Below are 22,013 nucleotides of genomic sequence, written 5' to 3'. Positions count from 1 at the left end.
CAGAGGTCCTACTGAAGTATAATATGTGATAAAAAGGTTATAGTATAAAATGGCATGAAATTGTCATAGAAAGAAATGTCATAGTATAGTATTTTAGAAGAAATATCAGAAAAAAAGGTCAAACTGTTACTATGTCATTAAAATGTCACAATAAATGCATAAAATAAATATCACGGTTATAGGATGTAAAAAAAAAAAAAGGTCATAAAAAAAAGTTGTTTTAAAAAAGCATTGTATGTCACAAAATGTCACATTTAGTAAGGAATAAACTGACAGGCAAAGACTACTGTTTTAGTTTTTGTAATAGTTGAGTTACTGTAGGTTTGCAGTGAGAGGGTTGTGTTGGCTTCGGTTAATTGATCATAAGTTCATAATTGTATTCAGCCAATCAGAAGACGGGCTATAGTTGCCTACCTTCTTAACTAATGGTAGGCTACAGTAATTGGTCAAATCAATACTATAATGTGGGTCACGTGTGAAAGTAATCAAACACTGTCGCGTGGTCCTCACACAGTCTATGGTTCAAGTCACGAGACCCTTACATTACTCGTCTTCAGGGCAGTTTTTAAACTACGACACAGTCAATGCGATATTACTCTGTCGTTAACTTCCAGAACATGAAAGCGCTAGCATTTGGGCTAACCCTTGTTCGACAGTAAGTGCAGTTGACATTCAGTTTTGTTTATGATAAATGTCATATGTTTAGCACAGAGTCGCCGAGAAGTGCTGCTTGTCTGTCGCTCCTATTTATAGAACGGCTGTGGTCTCTCCGCGGACCTATTAGCTAGTTTACATAAAGTAATATTATATTCATGTCTGTGCTGTGCATGCATTTAGCAGATAGATAGATGCTAACCATAGCAGGTAGAATATAGAATATGTTACATAGAATATGTTACTGGCAGTGTTAGCCTCTACTTATAACATAGCCTCAGGTTGGAATAACATCAGCTTCATAGCTAACTGTAAACAAGGACAGTTTCACACACGTAGCAGCTACAGCAGCAAGGGTACATGGGTTGATCGTGACCCTTGTTGTTTAACTATGTCTGTCCATTCAAGCCTGGTTCAGTCTGTGCGGACACTGACTGCAGTGCCTCATCGCGACCACTAGAGGTCGGATTTCTCCCTCATCAAGCACAGTATTATCATTATCTGGTAAATACATAGGTAGACTGTATAAAATGGGGTAAAACCAAATCTGTACAACGAAACTTGAATATATGGTTAAGACATGTGGTTTAGTATGATACTACTATTGAATGGGTACACATTAGTGTCAAGATGAACTATCCAAATAAAACCAGAATCCACAAAACAGGTGAAAAGTAGCTTATTTTGATATTTGATTATTGGATAAATGACTTTAGCAAGACTTAATAAAACAATTTAAAATTGATAGATTAATTGATATCTCGTTGACTGTTGAAATGCCAGACAGACTATAGCATATCTAACTCCTAATAAAAAAAAAAAGTTTAAGTGCCCATGCAAGAAAGGGCTCAAGCCATTAAAAGCAAGCACTGTGGTGCAGTGACTTGTGTCCTGCTATAACAGGAGTCAGGATTGACCTCTGCCCTACTGACAGGTCCTAGAGTAAAACAGTTATGCAGAAAAAATATATTGTTGTGTATATATGATAATAGGCATGAAATCCAATGTATGACAGTTGAACAGTAGCTTATCTGAGCTTCTTTACCTAATATGTTAATGATATGAGCTTCTGTACATTGACATTGATAAATCATTTATTTCCTGCAGTGGGGAGACACAGTACAATAAAGAAGGCCTGCTACAAGGTAGAGTATTGTTGAAGGTATATGTTCTATATCATGTGTTCTCTGTGTCTTTCTTTCATATTTCCCTTTTCCTCCACGCAGGCCAGCTTATAGATGCACCCCTGTCTGAGATCGGGATGCAGCAGGCCGAGGCGGCGGGGTGTTACCTGAAAGATGTTGTGTTCAGCAACGTGTTTGTCAGTGATATGCTGCGGGCCCGACAGGTGCGATACTGCGAAACAGGATGTTTTTATTTTACTGTGTTTATTCATTCAAGACATTCCTAAATATCATTGTGTGGTACTCAGCAGGGGAACGAGTATACACTGATGCCATGTATTCTTACAAGGAGCTCACGTCTGGGAATAGCTTTATAAGAGCTCTCCTCTTTTGATGACACGATGTCACAGTCTGCGATGATGAGATGATGATGATTTGTATTATTTCTTCCAGACTGCTGAAACAATAGTGAAACACAACAGTAGTTGTTTTGGTCTACAAATGGCGTCTGACCCTTTGCTTAAAGAGAAAGTGAGTGAGAATTATTTTGTGTGATTTTGCAACTTTATAGCACACGTGTTTTCTCACTAAAACATATTTTTCTGAAGATATATTTACTTATCAATAAATAAACTCATCCAGTCAATGTTTTGTTACTTTTCAGAGCTTTGGGATAGCAGAGGGCGGGCGGGTGCAGGACGTGAGAGAGATGGCCAAGGCAGCTGGTCAGTCGTTCCCAGACTTCACCCCTCCAGGGGGGGAGACTCAGGAGCAGGTGATCTGTTTCTGTTATTTCATTATTTATACAGGTATTATTTCATTGTCTCTCTGTCCTCCTGCCTGTCTTTTACTATATGTATTTGTATGTCTCTCTCTTTGCTTTCTTCTGTTCTTGGAAGCTTATATTTCTGTCACAACATTGCTTGGGTTAAGATAGTGCAGCAGGACATGCTCTGCACAGGATACCAATAATGTGTTAGAACTAGAAGTTTTTATTCATTCACTTACATAATGACGTGCATCTTTCAATAAGCTAACGTTAGTAATCCAACGCTGAAAACTAGAACTAAAACTGGATTTGAAATACCACGTCTTTGCATGTTGCAAGAAGTTTGAAAATAAAAGGTATTTCTCAATAGAAGTCGTCACATCAGATAATCTTAGTGTGGCGATACTAAATCATGTCCCTTTCAGTAAGTGTTTACTGTCCTTCAGTTCATCACTGGCATACAGTGCCTTCAACATCGAATACAAAGCAGATGTAATATGGCTTTCTTGACACTAATCAACTGAAGAAAGACCCTTTAATGTTGAAGTGAAAACAGATCTTTGCAAAGTGATCTAAAAGAATTACAAATATAATAATAATACTAAAATACTGTGGTTTGACAAGGACCTTGTTTTTTTAAGTCTTGTTTTTTAAATGTAATGTTTCAGTGCTTTAAGGAGCACTAATTAAATATATTAATAGTTGTTTTAAAGGGGGATATCCATAAGACACCACAGGGTGTTATATATTTATTTTTGTAATTCTGTGGCAACGAACATTTAACCTTCTATACCCCACAACCGGCCAGCGAGTTTGAAAGGCAATGTTTTTCATAATTACACCATTTATCATAGCCAAAAACTGTAAAAACAGAAATTATTGTTTAATTTTTTCAAATTTCCAATCGTCCTTAAAATATTGCCAAATATTGTTTGCACTAACCAGATACTGTAAAAAAAAACATTAAATGTTCGCTCCTCAACGCAACTGTGAAGCCATGAATGACTTAACTGAAACCAACAGTGACTCAAAATGTAAATAGTTTAATATTTATTGCACATGGAGCCCTCATTTATTCCCTCAATATTGGTAACACTTCTTGGCACTTGGGGAAATGTTGTGGTCTAGTGGTTCGGCTTCCAAATACAACACCAGATGGTTGTGAGTTCAATACCAGGGTGTCACCATTGAGCCCCTGAGCAAGGCACTTAACCCTGAGTTGCTCCAGGGGGACTGTCCCTGTAGTTAGTTCACTGTAAGTCGCTCTGGATAACAGCGTCTGCTGAATGACCTGTAATGTTGTAAAATAAGTTATCAAAGAAATTGAATTTGCATTTTTTAAGCTTTTTACTTTTTGAGTTCTCCGTACTTCTAGCCATGATTGTGCAGTTTCCATAAAGGTGCAGGATTTATATATTGCAGTGAATAATGAGGCCACGGTGAGTGACGGGAGCAAAGAACGCCCTGAAATTGCTTTGGGTTCAGAGGGTTAGTGCTCAGATAGACTTACAATTGGACAAATGTGAGGCTCATATTTTGCTCTTCTAATTAAAATGTTATCTTTATCCATATTTAACTCCAGATATGTATCTGACCTGATACAATATACACACACTACCACTAGGTGGCAGGAAACATTCATCCCCTCAGTCAAACCAAACCTCGTCATGGATGTAACGTGTTGTCTTTGAGCCTCTTTGCATCCACATGAGTGTAAATCTTTTGTATCTACCACTTGGTGTGAATCAGGAGGATCAAAGTACATGCCCTTTCACTCTCAAACAACTGCAGTGTTCGTCACAGCCCCTGATTAAAAAGTCACCACTTGAGGCTGTGTGGGAGGACAGTGTGTGTGAGGGGGCGTAAGGAAGAAGGGATGTTCTATTTATAAAAATACCTTGTCAGGCCTCATCCATTAGATCTCGGCTTGGACCTTAACTCTGGTCCAAGCCAGTACGTGACCAGCACATCATGATGATGCAGATATACAAAGATGGATTTGACGTAAGCAGCGAGTGCCCCAATCAGTGTTGCCTACAGGCCTCCCTCCCCGCTTTCCTAAAAGAGTTACAGGTTGTTGCATTAGGATGAAACTGAAGTCGGCATGTGTGTTGAAGCTACGGTGTTTTGAATATAACCTTTAACTTGTATTCTTCACGGTTGCACGTTGTCACATTTCCATGACATGTGCTGTTAGTGTAGAAAGAAAATGCAAGAGAAGCATGCCATAACAGATGTGTGCTCTGTGCAGGTGAAGGAGCGGGTCAAAGAGTTTGTGGAGAAAATGCTCCAGCAAATTGGGGCCGAACACTGGCAGGACAGAGAGGAGGATGAAACGTCCTTATCTGCTCCACTAGAAACATCTCCTGTGGTGGGAAAGCCAGACGATGGGGTCAGGGGCGTCCCGGTCCACGCTTTGGTCGTCACCCACGGGGCCTACATGTCCGTGGCAATGCGCTTCTTTGTGGAGGAGTTACATTGCTCCTTGCCTCCGGATTCTAACAAAGCACATATGTTCTATTTAAGTCCTAACACAGGTCTGTGTCGGTTTATACTAACCGTGAGGAAAGAGAACGACAGGTTCACACTGTCAGGGATCCACTGTGTGTTTGTCAACAGAGGGGACCATGTCAAACAGTAGGAGCTGGATGAACAGAGGTTTTTAAGAAGAGTATAGGAGATCACTGAGAGACAGTGGAAGAGGAAAGTGAGACGTACAATGCTGAAAGTTGTTCAATATAAGCATGTTTCCACAATGTAATTACTGAAGAAAAAATGTTAGGTCAAATATGTATGTGCTTTTTATTATTAGCCCAATCAGAGTCATTTGATATTGAGTATCTGCCCGTACCTAGTCCCTACTTCCATACTTCTATTTTCCCAGATAATCACGAAATTCAGAAATGATGTAGTTGATACCAATACCAGGAATATTTCACGATTCTCAAAACCACGCTTAAAAACAAAACAATCAATCCCATGTACTTCAACATACACTCCTTTATTACCGTTTGTGTACTGGTTTTTGTTAGGGAGTGAAACAGGTCCTAATTTATTTACTAATATTTATTTTATATTATATTGAAAAAATCTCTCTCAAAACAACTGTATTTGTTCAATTTTCTCGCAAAAACAAAATTGTACCTTTTCCAAAAACACATTATTACTAAATAGAACTTGAACGCCTCATGATGTAATTCAATGGACCCTCCCTCGTTAAACGGCTGCTAACAGCTAAAGTGAACTAGTTCTCCTGTTGATGTCAACACTGATTTGTTGATCACAATGTAGCATTAACTGGGAAAGAATACGATACTGGACGCCCTGAAAGATCTCAGTTGATGGTTTGATCCCGTGGACATGTACTGTGGAGCTCAGCCGAGTGGAGAGTTGATGACGGCTGCGTTCGTTGCGTTGCTGTGCATGAAAGCTTCTGATGTGTGACTGCTGACGTAAACCAAAGGATTGGATCGGGCTCTAAAGCTCAATATCAGTTAAAAATGCTTTGATCGGCCCGCATACCTATCTTTGAAATTGGTTCGGGACATCCCTATATTATTATTATATAGTTTACCAGTGGCAGGATCTTTAAACTCATTATAGAATACTGGAATTAATTGAATTTATAAATCCAGGTTGAAATCAACAATGGATGGATTAAAAAATAAATGTACTGCCTATGCAGTGGCCTACAACAACAAATGTGTGTTTTATTACCAGAGTTTAAATGCTGTGTCATGCATTGAGCACCTTCATTTAAACACAGATAGACCATTTGTTTTGCAGGGCAATGTCATCACTTTGTTACTGTCTGGCTGTTCATTACTGTAAATGTGGGCAGCTTTATGCTCTAATGAGTCCATGTTTCTATTTTTATTCTCCGGAAGTTCACAGATCCTACGTAGGAACGCAGAACGGAACTGCAACAGTGTTGACTCTTTGGAAATCAGTGACTCTTTCATTGTTGTCAATTAACACTTTGGTCCAGGGCAAATGCATGCAAGAGTGCAACAGTGAATACATGCTATACTTGCTGTACTGCATGTATAGTCACTGTTTTAGTGTAACAGATTTTATGGCTGTTGTCACTGATTCTGTGATTGAGAACACTTTATAATGTAGGAATGCTCTCAGATGTGAGCAGGTTAGAATATTTCTTAAATAAGAAAATGTATCTGTTACATGTTTCTGTATCATAGTTAGGTATCTGTGGAAACTTGTCAACAACAAGATGGTTTTCTGATAAAGCTCCCTAACAAAAATACATTCAGTCTGCACTTTGTTCATCTCTGCAGGATATAAGTCTTTGATTTTACATTTTGATTTATAAATATATCCGAGACTTTGAGTAAGCGTGCTTCTTCATTGACATCATTGCCTACATTTATTTCATATGCATTCCTTCTGTTGGACGTTATTTGTCCAGGTCTAATATTTGCCAGTTACATAACCAATTGGCTGAGTGCATAATAACCTTGTGATTTGTGTGTCCTTTCCTTGGTGGACAAAAGACGTATTTGTTGTTCTAGTTCAGAACATATATATATACGTATATGTATACGGCCCGCGAGACCATTTGATCCGGCCCTCGAGGTAATTCGTAAAACGCACGCAAAAAAAACTAGATGGCAATATTTTAAACGGCTGACTATTTTAAACGGCCGACTGACTGTTTTTCCTGGCCAAGGTCAGGGTCCCTAAACACAACACGAGCGGAACATGTCATCACGTGGTCACATCATGTCAAAACACTTCAATTTTAAACGAGACAGTCATTAACATCAGTGAATGCAGAATGGCGAGTGTAAAACAGAGAAAGCTGGACGCGGAATGTCGCACTTCCCAGGAGAAATGGACGAACGATTATTTCTTTGTGGAAGTAAAAGGCCAGTGTGCCTAGTTTGTGCGGACGCACTTGCGGTGATGAAAAATAATCTCGAGCGTCATTACTGCACGAAACATGCCGAACTGCACGAGCTGAAAGGACGAGAAAGATAGATCAGTAGACCACCACACCAAGAACAGACTGTTCCACCACTGCTGTGCAATATTCACTTTATTTTCTATCAACCACTTGGTACTTATATTTTTATTCTATTTAATTATTGTGTACTGCCTTTTTACTTCATATGTTATTTTGCTGTGACAAGATACATTTCCCCGTTGTGGGACTAATAAAGGATTGCTGATTTCTGATAAAAACAAAGTTGCTTTTTTACACAGCATAAAAGAAAAGTGAAATGAATGGGCTGTGTCTTAAAAATATTTTGCAGAAGTTATGAGTGCAATAATTAATATGGCCCTCAAAGGATGTTGTAAAAAAGAAAAATGTCCCTTGATAGGAAAAAGGTTCCCCACCCCTGTTCTAGTTGGTTTTTTTATGGCCTGGAATATTTTAAATGTTCAAGTAAATCGTAGTAGTAATCTACATAACCAACAGCAAACGTTGATAAGGCACTTACTGTCTTTTTGTTTTAATGAACCTCAATGAAAATGTGAACCTCCGAGAAGAGGAAAGGACACAAGACCCACATTCTTTCCCAGTCCCTCTTTTTCCTTCAGGCAACAATGAGCTAGAAATGAAGTGACTTGTATCTGTGATCTGCTGATGTATGATCGTGGAAACAAAGACTGAAGAAAGTCGTTGTATAGACGATGGACGAATCAGACAGACAATCCACAGAATAGTTACCATTTATTTTTCCACATCAGAAAAGAAAAACATGAAATATATAAATAATAAAACAGTAGGATAAAGAATGAAGTCATTTCAATAAATAAATACCTTTTCATCACTGTGACTATTGGTGTCCGGCACCTGGCATCATTTCTTCCTGTTTATGTATTATGGCTGGGAGCGGCAGTTAAATTATTTATTTAGTATGCACTGGTCTATTTCTGTTCAGTTCAACTCCAGTTATGAAGCTTTATTGTGTGACACGTGTATGTATAAATATTCATAATTACTTACAGATTACAATTTTTTTTACATATGCAAAACAAACATTGCCACATCTGACCCAAGGTTTAAACTGTAACTGACAGAAGAGGTCAGCGCTGGACCAAACTCGCTGATGGTTACGTAGAATGTTGCCAAACTTATCCTCCATCTGCTGTTCAAACAGGAGATGAAGATGTGCACAAGCTGCTGTGATGTAACACGCTAATGAGTACATTACCAAGCGTAAAAGTACCATAAGAACACAAAAATTATATTTAATGCTTTCATGTTTAAGAAACCTCCCTCCGCCCTTTGTAAGTCGTTCTGTGGCTTTGACTGATTCTGCAGGACAATAAGTATCTACTCCCACTATGCAGCCAAACATAAAGTGAGTTTTCAGAACAAACATTAAGATTTGCAGACACGTTTCACTCATTAAACCCAAGTTCAGTATCTTAGTCTTGTTCTGCTCGGTCTGCGATATTAGTCTTGACAGGACTGACGGGCCCGTTGGGCTGTAAGACCCGCAGAGGGTCATCACAGGAGGTGATGGTCTGTTTGGACACGGCGCCGGCCTGGTCCTGTTCCGGCTGCCCGTGATCTGCATCCTTGTGATCCATGGCAGGATGTGAGGGCTGTGATCTTAATGGATCAGAGGGGTTCACCTCCTCACTCCTCCTCTGTCTCTTTACCAGGGGACCCAGGAAGCTCTCCACCAGGGCTGAGGACGGTTCAGGAGGCTCCTGGTGAGCAACTCGCAGCTCAGCTCCCTGCAGTTTGAGCAGCCGGCCCCCACTTGTAGAGTAAAACACATCACGTTGGTTCGCCAAATCTAACCAAATGCGCTGGAAGAGACAGTCTTCTCTTTCCTTGTGCCTCTGTTTGGTAGAGCAAAAGCATACAAAATGTTTAATGTTACTGTTTTCCCTGCAGTCATTTCCTGTCTGTATTAAATGAAGTGCATTTAAAATACTCACAGAGTTGAACAGCTCTCCTTTTGAGTCCATACAGAGGAACTGCTTTCTTCTCAAATCAAATATTGACACAAAGTCACTTGTATCTGTTCTTACTGGCAAAATAACTGAAAAAAAGAAACAAAAATCCTGTTTGTTTTTATAGATGACTTGCAAAATATGCATATTGTATCTAAATTACAACATACATGAATGTAATTCTCTTATCATCCATAAATAAAATTGCCCTTTGTGTTTTTATTTTTCACATTTCGGACATATATGTGTAACATGCTATTGCCCTCTGAGAAATGAAAGATGGGAAAATAAATTGTTGCATTTAGTGTTCAAACGCCATTTATTTTCTAATGTGACTGAAATGATCTGTTATGAAACAAGTTATGTATTTTATGGATATAGGCAGGCTTACCCAGAAAGTGTCTGTGACTGCCTTTTCTCATTGATCCACTCATCTCCATGTAGAAACGTCCCGCACCAGCGGCTGTATCCGCATGTGTTCCTCTGTTGTAGCTGCTCTGCTGACGTTGTAAAAGCTGCTCTGGGTCCCGGAGCCTCGGTGTGCAATCCACCGGTACAGACACATGTACGGCAATCAGGATGAGTGAGAAGAAAGCCGGTTGCATTATCAATGGGAACGCTGTACTCTCTACAGCACAAGTGTTCAGGTTGGTGTGTGGGCAGCTACTGCAGGAGGAGAAAGTCCAACAGGTCTATTTAAACAGAGGGTCGATGAACTGACTAACTCATTTACCAAAATGACACAAAGTCGGTAAAGGGTTGCCTAGTGGAATTCCTGCAGGCTCTAACTGTTAAACAACCCTTTTATTTGTGAGCATATGTTTATTACTTTATATGGAAACACCTCTGTAGGAACTTTCTCCCATAGATGGAAGCGTAATTTACTCTTTGTTCAAATCTAAGAAATCTAACATAAAGATTCAACTTGTATCTCCAGAGGCAGAGCAGAGAGGATGAAGAGACAGCAGAAGATGTGAAAGGATGGTGGAGACGGTGACTCAACTTTACTCATCTGTGTCTGTGATGAGGAAAGGAAGACAAGGATGACAAGACTCCCAAACTAATAATAATGATCTTTATTGTTTGAATTTATTGATTGAGGTTTGTTTAAATCAGACTTGGAAAATTCTCAACAGTATCTCTTGTGGTGAGAGTAACATAATAAGTAAAGTAGAGTCTGGCACAAAACCTGTATTGTAAAGAACAACATGTTCTCAAGCCGCATAATGACCACAGGCCAAATCAGTACATTATGCTTTTACAGCAGAGCGATGCTTACTGATGATTTCTTTGAGTTGTGTCACAATTGGTCATCCAATGAGAATGACTCATACCTTTCTTATAATTAACTACACACTTCCCATGTGTCTCACTTCCTGTCAGAAGAGTACATTTTTGAAAGCTTTGTAGACCCATTTATGGTGGTTTTTATATTTTTACATCATAAGAAAAATGACAAAAGCTTTAACCTTCAGTTCAGTTTTGTTCAAACTTAAGAAAGCATTTATATCCTCAATGTTGACATTTTAGAGATGGGAAGTTTTTTTCTGCAGGCAACTTGTGAAGAGTTGGCTTTAGTTACAATACACATATACATATATATATATATATATATATATATATATATATATATATATATACATATATATATATATATACATACATATATATATATATATACATATACATATATATACATATACATATATATACATATACATATATATACATATACATATATATATATATATATACATACATATATACATACATATATATATATATATATATATATACATATACATATATATATATATATATATATATATATATATATATATATATATACATACATATATATACCTGTGTACATATTGATGAACAGTGGCATGACTCATGAGGGCAGTGACAAGATTTCTCTCGTTGATTTTTTTTTTTTTTTTAAACAGTCACATTTAAAATATTTCCTAATTTTTCAATAATATTTTTATTGTTTTTTGTGTGTCTATGCAATAATACACCAAAGCAAATTCGATGTATGTGAAAACCTACTTTGCAATAAACTGGATTCTGATTGTTCACCAGAAGAGGGCGCCACATACTGACTCATGGTAATTGCTTGAACGTGAGTTTGGTGTGAGGTTAAACGTTTCACTGGCACCCACAGTTTCTTCCACAGTTTCTATAATAATCTGTGTTCAAGGGTCAAGAAGCGTGACGAAGCAAACACGCAACTTCAAAGCATTCAATCACAAAACAGCTTTTACAAAACGTCTTTTATTATCATCTCAGGAATACAGTTTACTGCTGTGCACAGCACATACGTACAAAAATAAAAGGAAAACCATTTGTAATATAGTATTTTACTTACTCATCATCATATTTTTTTCAGAAACAAATGATTGGAGAAGTCTGTTGTTTCAAACTAATTTACAATCATTTCAATAATCGGAACTAAGGCAGAAGGTGAGGTATATGTTAAAAAAGAGGAGGGGGACTCAGAGGAAGCACTCAACCCTCAGTGCAGGAATAGAAAACAGAGAAACACAAAGGCTGCCGGTACACAGGGACACACGCACACACACGCACACACACACACACATATATATATATATATATATCTGATCCCAGATCCTCCCACAGACCTCCAGTTCCCTGTGAACCAACACATTTTAAAACCAGCTGAACAGGCATGATAAGCACAATGGCCAAATCCAGACACTGGATCCTTAATCAAAGGTGGAACACATACCTCGTGCATTCAGAACTATATGCATAATGTGGAATTAAGGAAGTAAGGGTTAATGTTAAAAGTGAAATACCATTAACTACCTTCTCTTAGTTACTGCTGTATCATACAACCTTTTCTGCCTCGAAACAATATCATGCAAAATTCGTAGGACTTGTAACAGAGTAATGTTTCTCAAGCTTTGAAAATATGACATCAAGCTGAGTTGCTTTTGGTGTAAACAACTTATCAGGTGTCCTTCGCTACTTGAGCAGTCATTGTAACTTTGCAATTCCCATTTAACTCATTGCATGTTGTGCTGACAGTGTCCTCTGAAAAATACCATAATAAATCAGAAATGACATACAGTAATAAACACACAAAAAACAAGCACTTTTGATCATGTCAGCTTGTTCTGATGAAAGAGTAACAAGGGAAACTACGGAAGCCCTGAGAGGCAAGTGAGAACAAGTTCTGGTGATCCACTTTTTTTAAAAGGGTTTTGCCAGGATAATCTTCTATATATATTATATAAGTTCCTTAGTAGTTTGTTTTTGTTTATCTGTAAATCAGGTGGGGGAAACCTTTTGCCAGGTGAATCTATCTCTATCAGGATCATTTATCTTAATGTTTGCAGTTGTAATATTCATTTCGGGAGCAAGAGGCTAAAGTGCACCATTACCCCATGTTCTATCATTTTTTCTTCTAGGTGACTTTAAATCGGCAGATAAGCGCCAATTAAAATGAATTTCTAGACAAAAGAAAGACAGTATTGTAACACACATAAAACATGTACCTTGTGTTTAGAGTTTATGGAGTAATTAAAAGTCTCCTGGAATAATAGTTTTAGTCCTATTAAGAACATGGGGTAGTGGTGCACTTTGGCTTCTTGTGGAAGAAATAATTATCACAACAAACTCATTTTTTCCGCACCTGTTTGATAGATGGAAGAAAAGTCCTTGCAAACCTTTTTTTCACCTGTTATTTTTCACCAAGTCATACACACAGGAGAGAAAATAAACTTCAAATCAAATCAAACTTGTTTTCCCACTTGCCTCTCCTGGACTCCATAGAAACATCATCTACCCCTGCTCAGTAAATAGCACTCCATAAAAGAACATTTTAAAAAAATGCACCATTTACATATTTTGACAAATTAGCCAAAATACTTCTCCAACCAAATTCTTACTGCCACAAAAATAAATAGAATAGAATAGAAATAGAATAAAATGCTCGAGGCAAAATCCCCCAAAACATAATTATCAATGGTGTCAATATTCAAAAACATTAAACGCGACATCCTGGGAGTGTCAAGTTGCTCTCTTGGATCACAGTATTCAGTCCATCAGACAACCTGTTTAACCCAAGTGTCCCTTTCCTGGAAGCATTTGATTCTTATTAAGTGGCCTATTGCTACATAACTACCAGCTCAAACCACAGTCAGTGCTTCTTTTGACAGACATCCGTCAGTGGCCTCCACGTTGACTTTTTTCCACCCCTCTCGCCCTTATCCTCTCCTGTGAGGAGAGTACAGTACTCAGTCTGCACAGTCAGACAATGGCCTGTTATTCCTGACTCAAGGTAAATTGATCTGATACCATCTCTACTGTCACTTTGGCAGAAACAGAACATGGTAGGAACGTGTTCAGTATGCACACACGCACACATGCCTACAAACACACTCGTTCTGACCAGATACCGCACATTCGCCTGTGCTACTAGACCTAAGCTGGAGCTTAAAGGGCACGTGAACCACTGCTCACAGACATTTTGTCAGGGCGTTACAGTAATGTTAGAAAGGGCACGAGGTAAAATATGATAACATATATCTATAACAGCCTTGCTACGTTCCTTTAAACATATTTCACTGGCCTTGACTGGTGGTTTGCTACTTACAGAATATTGCAGGTCAAGTACCAAAGTATAACAACTTAATTTAAAATCCTTTAAAAAGTTGCGCTCAATCACGGCTCATTTGACATTAAATAGCCTCTGCTCAGGAGTACGAGAAAAGTGCAGAATCATTCATATCTTCATCGCAACAGGTGCAGAGCTCCGTAAAACAACAAAGGTCGTTGAGATGGACCAGAAAACACGCCTACATCAGTTACACAAAGGACAGAAAGCCCATATCTTCGACCTTGGTACAAAAATGGCTCAAATGAAGGGGACAAGAATCCCCTGCACTGACCGTCCAGTCTGGCATCAAGTGAGGAGGGCCCCACAAGTCTAATGCTCAGGTATTTTACCCCGCATTATTCACATCCTCGCCAAGTTAAACAAACACCAAGTGCCACATACAGAGACCCATATAAGTCCTTGTTGCTTTCTTCAACTTTGCTTGCTCTTTGTCCTCTCCACCCTCGTTTGCACAATGGAAAACTACAATATCTGAAAGAGGAGAGCTAGCAGTTGTTGAATTCAAGTATGGTACGCTGCATTCACAAAGCCCGAATGAACATCGCTAATTAAAAAAAAAAAACATGTTCACTGCTTTTTGCAACAGGGTTATTTATTTTTTCACAAGAGTCACATATTGTAACTACGGAAGCCCTGAGACACAAATGAGAAAAAATGTATCTGATATAAAAAAAATTCTATCCTGTGTTTATGACTTATAAACGGATTTTAAAATGTTTGCAAGGATAATCTTTTTATGTTCCTTCAAATATTTTGTTTTTTTAAAAACAGGTGGAAAAAATACTTTTTCCTTGTGAATATAAAGGTTTTGGCAAAAACGTTTTCATGGTTGTTGTTGTAATATCAATTTCGGCCACTAGAGGCTGAAATGCACGGCAACACCATGGTTTAACTAAGGGTTTTCTTACAGGTGAGCTTTTATTTCTCCATGCACTCTACATTGTACATACATTGTGTGTAAACAAGGTATGTAAGATTACTGTCATGTGTTTCTTTTGGCTATAAATCTATTCTAATTTTATCAATATAGTTATTATGAGTATTTCAACCACAAACACTAAGAAAATGAATTCAACTCCCAACGGATTATCCTGGCAAACCATTTTTTTCAGAGGAAAGAAAACAATTTAAAACAGACTTGGAAAAAGTTTAACCAGAATTGTTTTTCTCACTTGCCTCTCAGGGCGTCTGTACTCAACTCAGCGATCAATCTGTATAATACAGAAGTAGCTTTAAATCTGGGATCAATAAGCACAATAAACATCTTGGAAAAGTCAGAGTTACCTGAAGTATTGTTCACATATCCCAGGATCATTAACTAGGCAGTTCCAGTTCTCTCTCAACCAAACGTATCTACACTACACTGCACTGCAAATGAATGCAGCAGACCATCATATTTAAAGCGAATTGACAACTCAATGACATTCACTGTAACTTCACTCGTTTCTGCATAAGCACGTTACTTTAAGTGCCAAATATTATCAAACCAGTGTAAAAGTCAAACAGCTTCCATCGTCACTTTTGCTATAAAGTCAACATTGTCAACAACAAAAAAAGCAAATAAGCAAATGACCAAGTACCGGACCAGACGCAACAGATTTCACCAACTCAATTTGAACTGGAAATATACAGCAGACAGAAATGGAGGACATTTTGCTTCATTGTGTCAGATCTATGATATTCTGTTACCCTCGACCTCCCACAATGAGAAAAGAAAAGCGTAAAAAATGTAGCGGCTCTCAAACTGAGCAACACATACTTCAAATAAATGCATGCCCACATATATACCACACACTCACACACTCAATCTGGCCTGATGATCCGGCTACAAAATTTGTGAAAGTAAAACCCGGGATTGTCAAAGCTCCCTTGGACATGATGGGGGGGGGGGGGGGGGGGTGCTGACTCTAAATCTAGCTTTCCATATTAACAAGAGGCTCCACTGGGTCCTGTGCAGCATAGAGTCTCAATTACTTAATTTATCTAATTATGGAAAGAAAATAACGTGGAGGAACCTCTGGCCCTCCAGGAATTGGGCTAAAGCCTCCCGGTGGTGTCTGAGGGAGAGATGACTTGCGCTTCATTCCTATTTCTGACTTGAGCACCACGTTTCTCGCATGCAAGGGTAAGGGGGCTGCAAGTAGGAATTCAAGGCACCGCCACCTCATGACGAAGCAAGAAAAACCACCGCCATATTTGCAAGTGCTGCAGTTGCCCTGACAGGGACAGAGACAATCGAACGTAGAGGGAAGTGTTCAAGTCCTTGATCGATGGCAACGAAAACATTTTCAGTAAACAGGCATTCTTCTCTGTAGAAATTTCATGCACACATTTTTCTTTTTCTTCTTGCTCTTCTTCTCAGGATATGGTGCTTTGAGGTAATAACGTATTCATTTCATTTCCAAGGACTCAAACCAATTCCAGCAAGCACCCATATAAACCGAGGGGATAAATGACGCCTCTCCATCCCCTTCATAATCACAAAATGATGAAAATCATAAAAGCAGCAAAGAATGGCATTTCCATAACTTATACCAAGGAAGCTACCCAAATATACATATAAAGTTTGAATAAATACTATCAGATATAGTGGTATTTCTTTCTTTTACAGTCCTCGTTGTCTTTTGTGTTTGTACGTACGTATACGGTATTTATGTTACCTGGGAAATAATCCACATGTGCAAATAAGTTTGTTATTGCCAGTTTTTGCTCATCATATTCGGGGTAGGAAGTGCGTTACAGTCATGGCAGTGGTGGCCTTGTTGCCCCTCTTCACGCGGCCATGTTTGCTGAGTGCTATGTAGGAGCCTCTGTAGACCAGAGACTCGTAGGCGTTGTAGTTGTTTGCGAGCATGCTCTCCTTGAACTTGCACTCGTCATGGAAGACTGTCTGGAGAGGACAAAGAGACAGACAGCGTGCATTTTAATGAACTGCTCAAGAAATAGACAGTTTGAAGCTATGATGTCAGAACAGTAAAACGCTCTTTAAAAAGATTCTGTGTAAAGCACAACGATATAAAGCTAAATTTAGATTACACAAAGTAACATTTTGACAATGTAGAGTTATATTTGTTTCTCCAAGCACTCTTAAATATTAGGGTGTATTGAGTTTGCTCCTTTAATAACATGTATTAATTTAACGATACACAGTGAGCCCAATCATCCATTAAATCTGCTGATATTTAAAACTTCAAGCGTCTTTGAGTTTCTAGAAAAGCGCTATACAAATCTAATGTGTTATTATTATTATTATTCATTTCAGTAATGGTCTAATTTCAGAAAAAACTAAACATAAGTCAACTTGAACTGTTGAACTTAAAGGGTTAGTTTCACGTTTTGAGAAATGTTCACTTTATTGCCTTAGTAGAGAAGATTGACAGCACTCTCCTGTTTGTACGGTAAATATGAAGCTACAACCAGGAGACAATCAGCTTAGCTTAGCATCAAGACTGGAAACAAGGACTAACACCTAGTCTGGCTGAGTTCAAAGAAAACTAAATCTGCCTGCCGGCACCTCTAAAGCTCACCAACTAACCAGTTATATGTTTGTTTAATCCGATGTCTGGCAAATAAGACCACATAAGACCACAACGTGACGTTTTTTCACTTGGGTTTTTGTAAAGTATAAACAAACGAGATACAACGTGTGAGCTTTAAAGGTGCTGGTAGATCCAGATTTCTTAACCTTTGCTGATCCAGAGAGAGAGAGACAGTCCCCTGACTCCAGTCTTTATGCTAAGCTAAGCTAATTGTTTCCACAGTTTCATATCAAACCGACAGATGTGGGTGTGGATTTCAATCTTCTGACTCGGCAAGAAAGCAAATAAACCTATTTTCCCAAAATGTCAAATTATTCCATTAAAATTAAAACACTAAATCTTGAAAAGAATATAATTAAGTAATCACTGTAAACTCTTATATAAATTCTAAAATAAACAGCAACCGACAGATTTTAGGTCAACCCTGATCAATATTTCCGTCATAAGGCCTGTCGATGTAACATCTAAATACACGTATCTGCCACTGCGAACAAAAGCATAAAGTATTTTCTGCTACAGTGCTGACAGTGCATTACGTGTAGTGTGCAGGAGCAAAGCAAACACTCCATCAGAGGCCATGTGGCCTAATTCAATCTCTTATCAGATCCTCAGCCTCCTCACAAGCTAACGCTTCATCACTCATGACCAGATAACCGAGTCACATTGTGTCTGTCAAATATGTTGGCCACAGTAAGCAAAGCAGCGGCCATGTGTCAGCAGGGCTCTGCTAAACACAATGTTTCCTCCCCCACCGACAGGAACAGTCTGATATTAATAGCGGTCATTGCTCCAGAAGCAAACAAACTATGTCTTCGAGTAGCTCCAGGAAATCTACAAGCATATCTTAATGCAACAAAACATAAAAACATCAAGATGTATTTAAAACATCAAAAAACCTGGTTGTTATAAAAGATCTGTGTTTGAATGCAATACAGGGCATTGAGTAGAGTAAAAAGATATTAAATAAGATTTACAGATATGGTGTAAACAGCCAGCAGCAATTCACATGTTCAACACATTCAACACATTGAACACATTGAACACATTCAGCGGCAGGATCAAATGAAAGCCTCGAGCAACTTAAACTCACACACTGATTTAAAAAAAACATTGTCAAAGCATACCAGGAATTTGTGGGACAATGCATTTTATTTTTATTATTGCAATTCTGAAAATGATCACACTAGTTAAGAGGTTGCTGTGTGTACCTCAATCATTTTCTGAAGAGAAAAAACTGACAGGTCTGTAAAAGTTCTGAGAAATACGTACAGTACATCATCACTGGTGCTCTTACACCTTGTACAAAACCCGTTATCTGTCATAGCTCCATCACTGTTGGTAAATGTCTCTGTTCTTTGAGGATGCAACAAAGACATATTAAAAATGCACAAGCAGTAGCAGCATTGATTTTGTGTGAATAGCACACAATCGTAAGGCGATGCCATGTGATAGTCAAACGTACATTTGTAAAAATATGTTTAAATTCTCTCTAGATATAGGCCAAAACTAGAAATTTAAAATGCCTGTTTCCGATTTATTTTTTTGGGAGGTTGGAGGTGGGAGATGCTGCTGCTGGCTGAATTGAGCCTTTGCCTCCCATGATGTGTGTGATGTGCACTGCCCTTCAAAATAAACGCTTTGCCGTTAAAATCGATTTCCAGCTCTGCTGACAGGTTTTATTGCGTCAGGGGGTTTTCCCTCCTCCTCCTCCTCCAACACACACACACGCACACGCACGCATGCACACAGACACACACGCATCTGTTAACCTCATCATTTGTTACCCATAGGCCACCAGGCCCTAGCACACTTGCTTTAAATAGCTTTATAAATTCCTGATGAAATTAAAATATAGAGATTTCGCAACACATAATGATCAGCCCCCCTGCTGGCAGATAGGGCAGCATCCCAAATTATCATTAAAAAAAAATGCGGATAGAGCTGCAAGTGCGTCCTATTTTCAGTCTCCCAATAACCAACATTGCTGGACAACAAATGAAATACTGTGCATACCTACCGTTCCGTATAACCTTCCACGGCTGTTCATTGCGACAAACAATTCACTCTTCACCCCATGTAGGCTCACCACTCCTCTGTCCACCGTAGAGATCTCTATTAGACCTGATGCAAGACAAAGAATGATTACATTAGTGTGAAAATAAAATAGAAAATACCAACCGACCATCCTGACTGATTTAGTGTTTTATCATGGTGACTATAGCATTGTGCTCTCTCTCTCTCCCTCTCTCTCTCTCCCTCTCTCTCTCTCTGCGTCTATGGGTGTAACCTTGCAGATTGCTGCGCATGCATGCCGAGCCTTTGTTCTGCATATTTCACCCCATCTTACATTTGTACCCAGGCGCGCGACAATTAAGCGCATTCTGGTTATTGCAATAATTGCAGTAATTGCATTGACGTGCACGGCTATTGCTCTCTAGACCGCCCTCACAGGGCTGCGTAAAAATAAGTTGTGTCTAAAAGCGTCCATACATTCATGTCATGGTTGAGCTTTGGGAGGAGGGGGAGGAAAGGGGGTGCTCAACACTGATGGATACTTATTTTTAATAAGATTTGTATTTGCCGTGGAAGACATTTAATTCTCCCTCAGAGTCGGATGACATATGATCATGCAAATTAATAGAGTGGATCGAGTAGCCTGCTCATCACATATCCATGCTTATTGACTCTGCCTCTCTTTTATGTCTATTGCATTACATTGGTGGAGGTATAACTCACTGTACTGGTTTTCATTATGTACACCGTTTATCCTGCCGTCGGGGAGGACCTGAAGGTGAAACCCGATGCCCACGTTGCAGTAGAGCCTCCGCACTCTTTTGATGCCCAGCAGATAGTCACTCTCCCAGTTCAGCTCCGGTTTCTCCCCGGAGATCCCCAGTACAGAGCGGGAGAAGAGGGTCTCCCATCTTTTCTCCAGTAAAGTTGCATTTGTCCTGCTGCTCGGTAAAGGGTACGCTGACACGATCCCCAGCAGAAAGCCCAGGAGAACCACCGCGGTCAGCGTCCAGTGCGGCGTGCCGGTCTCGCAGGACATACTGACGAGGAGCCTTTGCGCAACGGCCATCCGGTTTACCTTCGGGCCACGTGGTCGAAATTAATGACCCTAAAAATACCGCTCTTCTTGTTTTGCTTCCTTCGGCATGCTGGCTGAGGGTTATTTTGGGAGCGCAGATCAGGGCTTTGGGCATGAACCGCAAGCCCCGGTTCAGAGGAGGAGAGGAGACGGGAGAGTGCGCGGCAGAGCTGGAGGTGATGGTGATGGTGATGGTGAGGTTGGTGCTGGTGATTACCATGTTTTGCAGCTCCTCTGCGCCTCTCTCTCTCTTTCTCTCTCTCTCTCTCTCACACACACTCTCTCTTGCTCTCTCTCTTCCCCCCCTCTCGGTAAGACTTCGGAATAAATCCTCTACCACTCACCAAAAACCCTGTTTCAACATTGCCAAGGCTATCGCATCCCTAGATGACATCATGCTGACTTCACCACTGGGACAATACAAGGGTAGAGCGGGTGCTGACAGCAGGAAAAATACCAAGTGTGTGGAGAGTTGGGGGAATAGCCTACTGTCACTGCTGGACTGGAAGGGGAGAACGCTTATTGGTGGCGTTCAGCGGCCGTGGGCCGAGATGGGGCACTCGGGCTGCTCCCAAATTGGGTCGGTGGTCATATGTCTGTCAGGCCGCTTCCTTATTTAGAAGGAAGGTGTAAAAACAGGCCTACTTGTCACCGGAGAGCAATGACAGGGCTCTTGTGGTCCCACTTTTTCTGCTGCGCCGTTCAAGAACTTCCCCCAGTAAATCTGTGTTTTTCTGGGCATAAAAGGACGTCATCAGCGTGACCAACGAGCCAGCAGGGTGGCCAACGCGCCCCGGCCGCTAAAATCAGGGTTCAAGACCTCAGTGTCGGTCAGCATCCGCCCTGCTGACGTGTCCTTGAGCAAGACAGCAACTCCCCCTTCAGCTCTACAGCGCGGTTGGGTAACGGAGGCCCAGACTGGCATTTTAATAAAGTATCATATGTTTTATAGTCCACCATAACTTGTGCATTTCCCATGGTGCATTCGTGAGAACTACGAGGAGCAAACTGGAGAGGCCAGTCATGAAATGGCACACATTGTCAGCATGCCATTCCCTGCAACATGAAAGCCTATCGTCTTTTCCATGTAATAGATAATGCCACCAGCAGCATGCCCATGCGTCAGTGAGGTCAGTGCATTTGCGCACCAGCAGTCTCGCTTGCACACTACAGTTTCCCAAGATCTCCAAAGGATGGCAGCATTTCCAAGTTCATTGGGACCAGTCCTGTGGAGACTTTAGTGTCTGTAGACCAA

The 22,013-nt window shown here is 39.8% G+C and overlaps 3 protein-coding genes across 3 annotated transcripts; 1 reads left to right on the top strand and 2 right to left on the bottom strand.

The window, feature by feature from the left end:
* Positions 1-513: 513 nt before the first annotated feature.
* Positions 514-6,895, top strand: tigara (TP53 induced glycolysis regulatory phosphatase a). The gene is made up of 6 exons (XM_029434781.1): positions 514-655; positions 1,762-1,799; positions 1,881-2,002; positions 2,232-2,309; positions 2,443-2,553; positions 4,799-6,895. Exons 1-6 carry the CDS (start codon positions 585-587, stop codon positions 5,186-5,188), a joined length of 810 nt encoding a protein of 269 aa, XP_029290641.1. The 5' UTR covers positions 514-584; the 3' UTR covers positions 5,189-6,895.
* Positions 6,896-8,260: 1,365 nt separating this feature from the next.
* Positions 8,261-10,342, bottom strand: LOC115010252 (fibroblast growth factor 23-like). The gene is made up of 3 exons (XM_029434782.1): positions 9,872-10,342; positions 9,466-9,569; positions 8,261-9,366 (listed from the first exon to the last, which is right to left on the bottom strand). Exons 1-3 carry the CDS (start codon positions 10,083-10,085, stop codon positions 8,944-8,946), a joined length of 741 nt encoding a protein of 246 aa, XP_029290642.1. The 5' UTR covers positions 10,086-10,342; the 3' UTR covers positions 8,261-8,943.
* Positions 10,343-11,747: 1,405 nt separating this feature from the next.
* Positions 11,748-21,655, bottom strand: LOC115009184 (fibroblast growth factor 6-like). Its single transcript, XM_029433004.1, has 3 exons — positions 20,404-21,655; positions 19,685-19,788; positions 11,748-17,018 (listed from the first exon to the last, which is right to left on the bottom strand). Exons 1-3 carry the CDS (start codon positions 20,747-20,749, stop codon positions 16,842-16,844), a joined length of 627 nt encoding a protein of 208 aa, XP_029288864.1. The 5' UTR covers positions 20,750-21,655; the 3' UTR covers positions 11,748-16,841.
* Between the last annotated feature and the right edge of the window lie 358 nt (positions 21,656-22,013).

The sequence above is a fragment of the Cottoperca gobio genome, chromosome 6, assembly GCF_900634415.1.
Source record: "Cottoperca gobio chromosome 6, fCotGob3.1, whole genome shotgun sequence".
Lineage (NCBI taxonomy): Eukaryota > Metazoa > Chordata > Actinopteri > Perciformes > Bovichtidae > Cottoperca > Cottoperca gobio.
This window is presented reverse-complemented; position numbering and strand designations above follow the sequence as displayed.

Excerpts from the sequence above, each read along its gene's own strand:
- LOC115010252 (XM_029434782.1), bottom strand. The coding sequence starts at position 10,085 with ATGCAACCGGCTTTCTTCTCACTCATCCTGATTGCCGTACATGTGTCT. Across the intron at positions 9,570-9,871 it reads CAGTCACAGACACTTTCTGG|TTATTTTGCCAGTAAGAACA; the intron begins GTAAGCCTGCCT and ends TCTTTTTTTCAG. Across the intron at positions 9,367-9,465 it reads AAGGAGAGCTGTTCAACTCT|AGGCACAAGGAAAGAGAAGA; the intron begins GTGAGTATTTTA and ends TCTACCAAACAG.
- LOC115009184 (XM_029433004.1), bottom strand. The coding sequence starts at position 20,749 with ATGGCCGTTGCGCAAAGGCTCCTCGTCAGTATGTCCTGCGAGACCGGC. Across the intron at positions 19,789-20,403 it reads ACATAATGAAAACCAGTACA|GTCTAATAGAGATCTCTACG; the intron begins GTGAGTTATACC and ends GTCTTGCATCAG. Across the intron at positions 17,019-19,684 it reads GTGGAAGGTTATACGGAACG|ACAGTCTTCCATGACGAGTG; the intron begins GTAGGTATGCAC and ends TGTCCTCTCCAG.
- tigara (XM_029434781.1), top strand. The coding sequence starts at position 585 with ATGCGATATTACTCTGTCGTTAACTTCCAGAACATGAAAGCGCTAGCA. Across the intron at positions 1,800-1,880 it reads TAAAGAAGGCCTGCTACAAG|GCCAGCTTATAGATGCACCC; the intron begins GTAGAGTATTGT and ends TCCTCCACGCAG. Across the intron at positions 2,003-2,231 it reads ATATGCTGCGGGCCCGACAG|ACTGCTGAAACAATAGTGAA; the intron begins GTGCGATACTGC and ends TATTTCTTCCAG.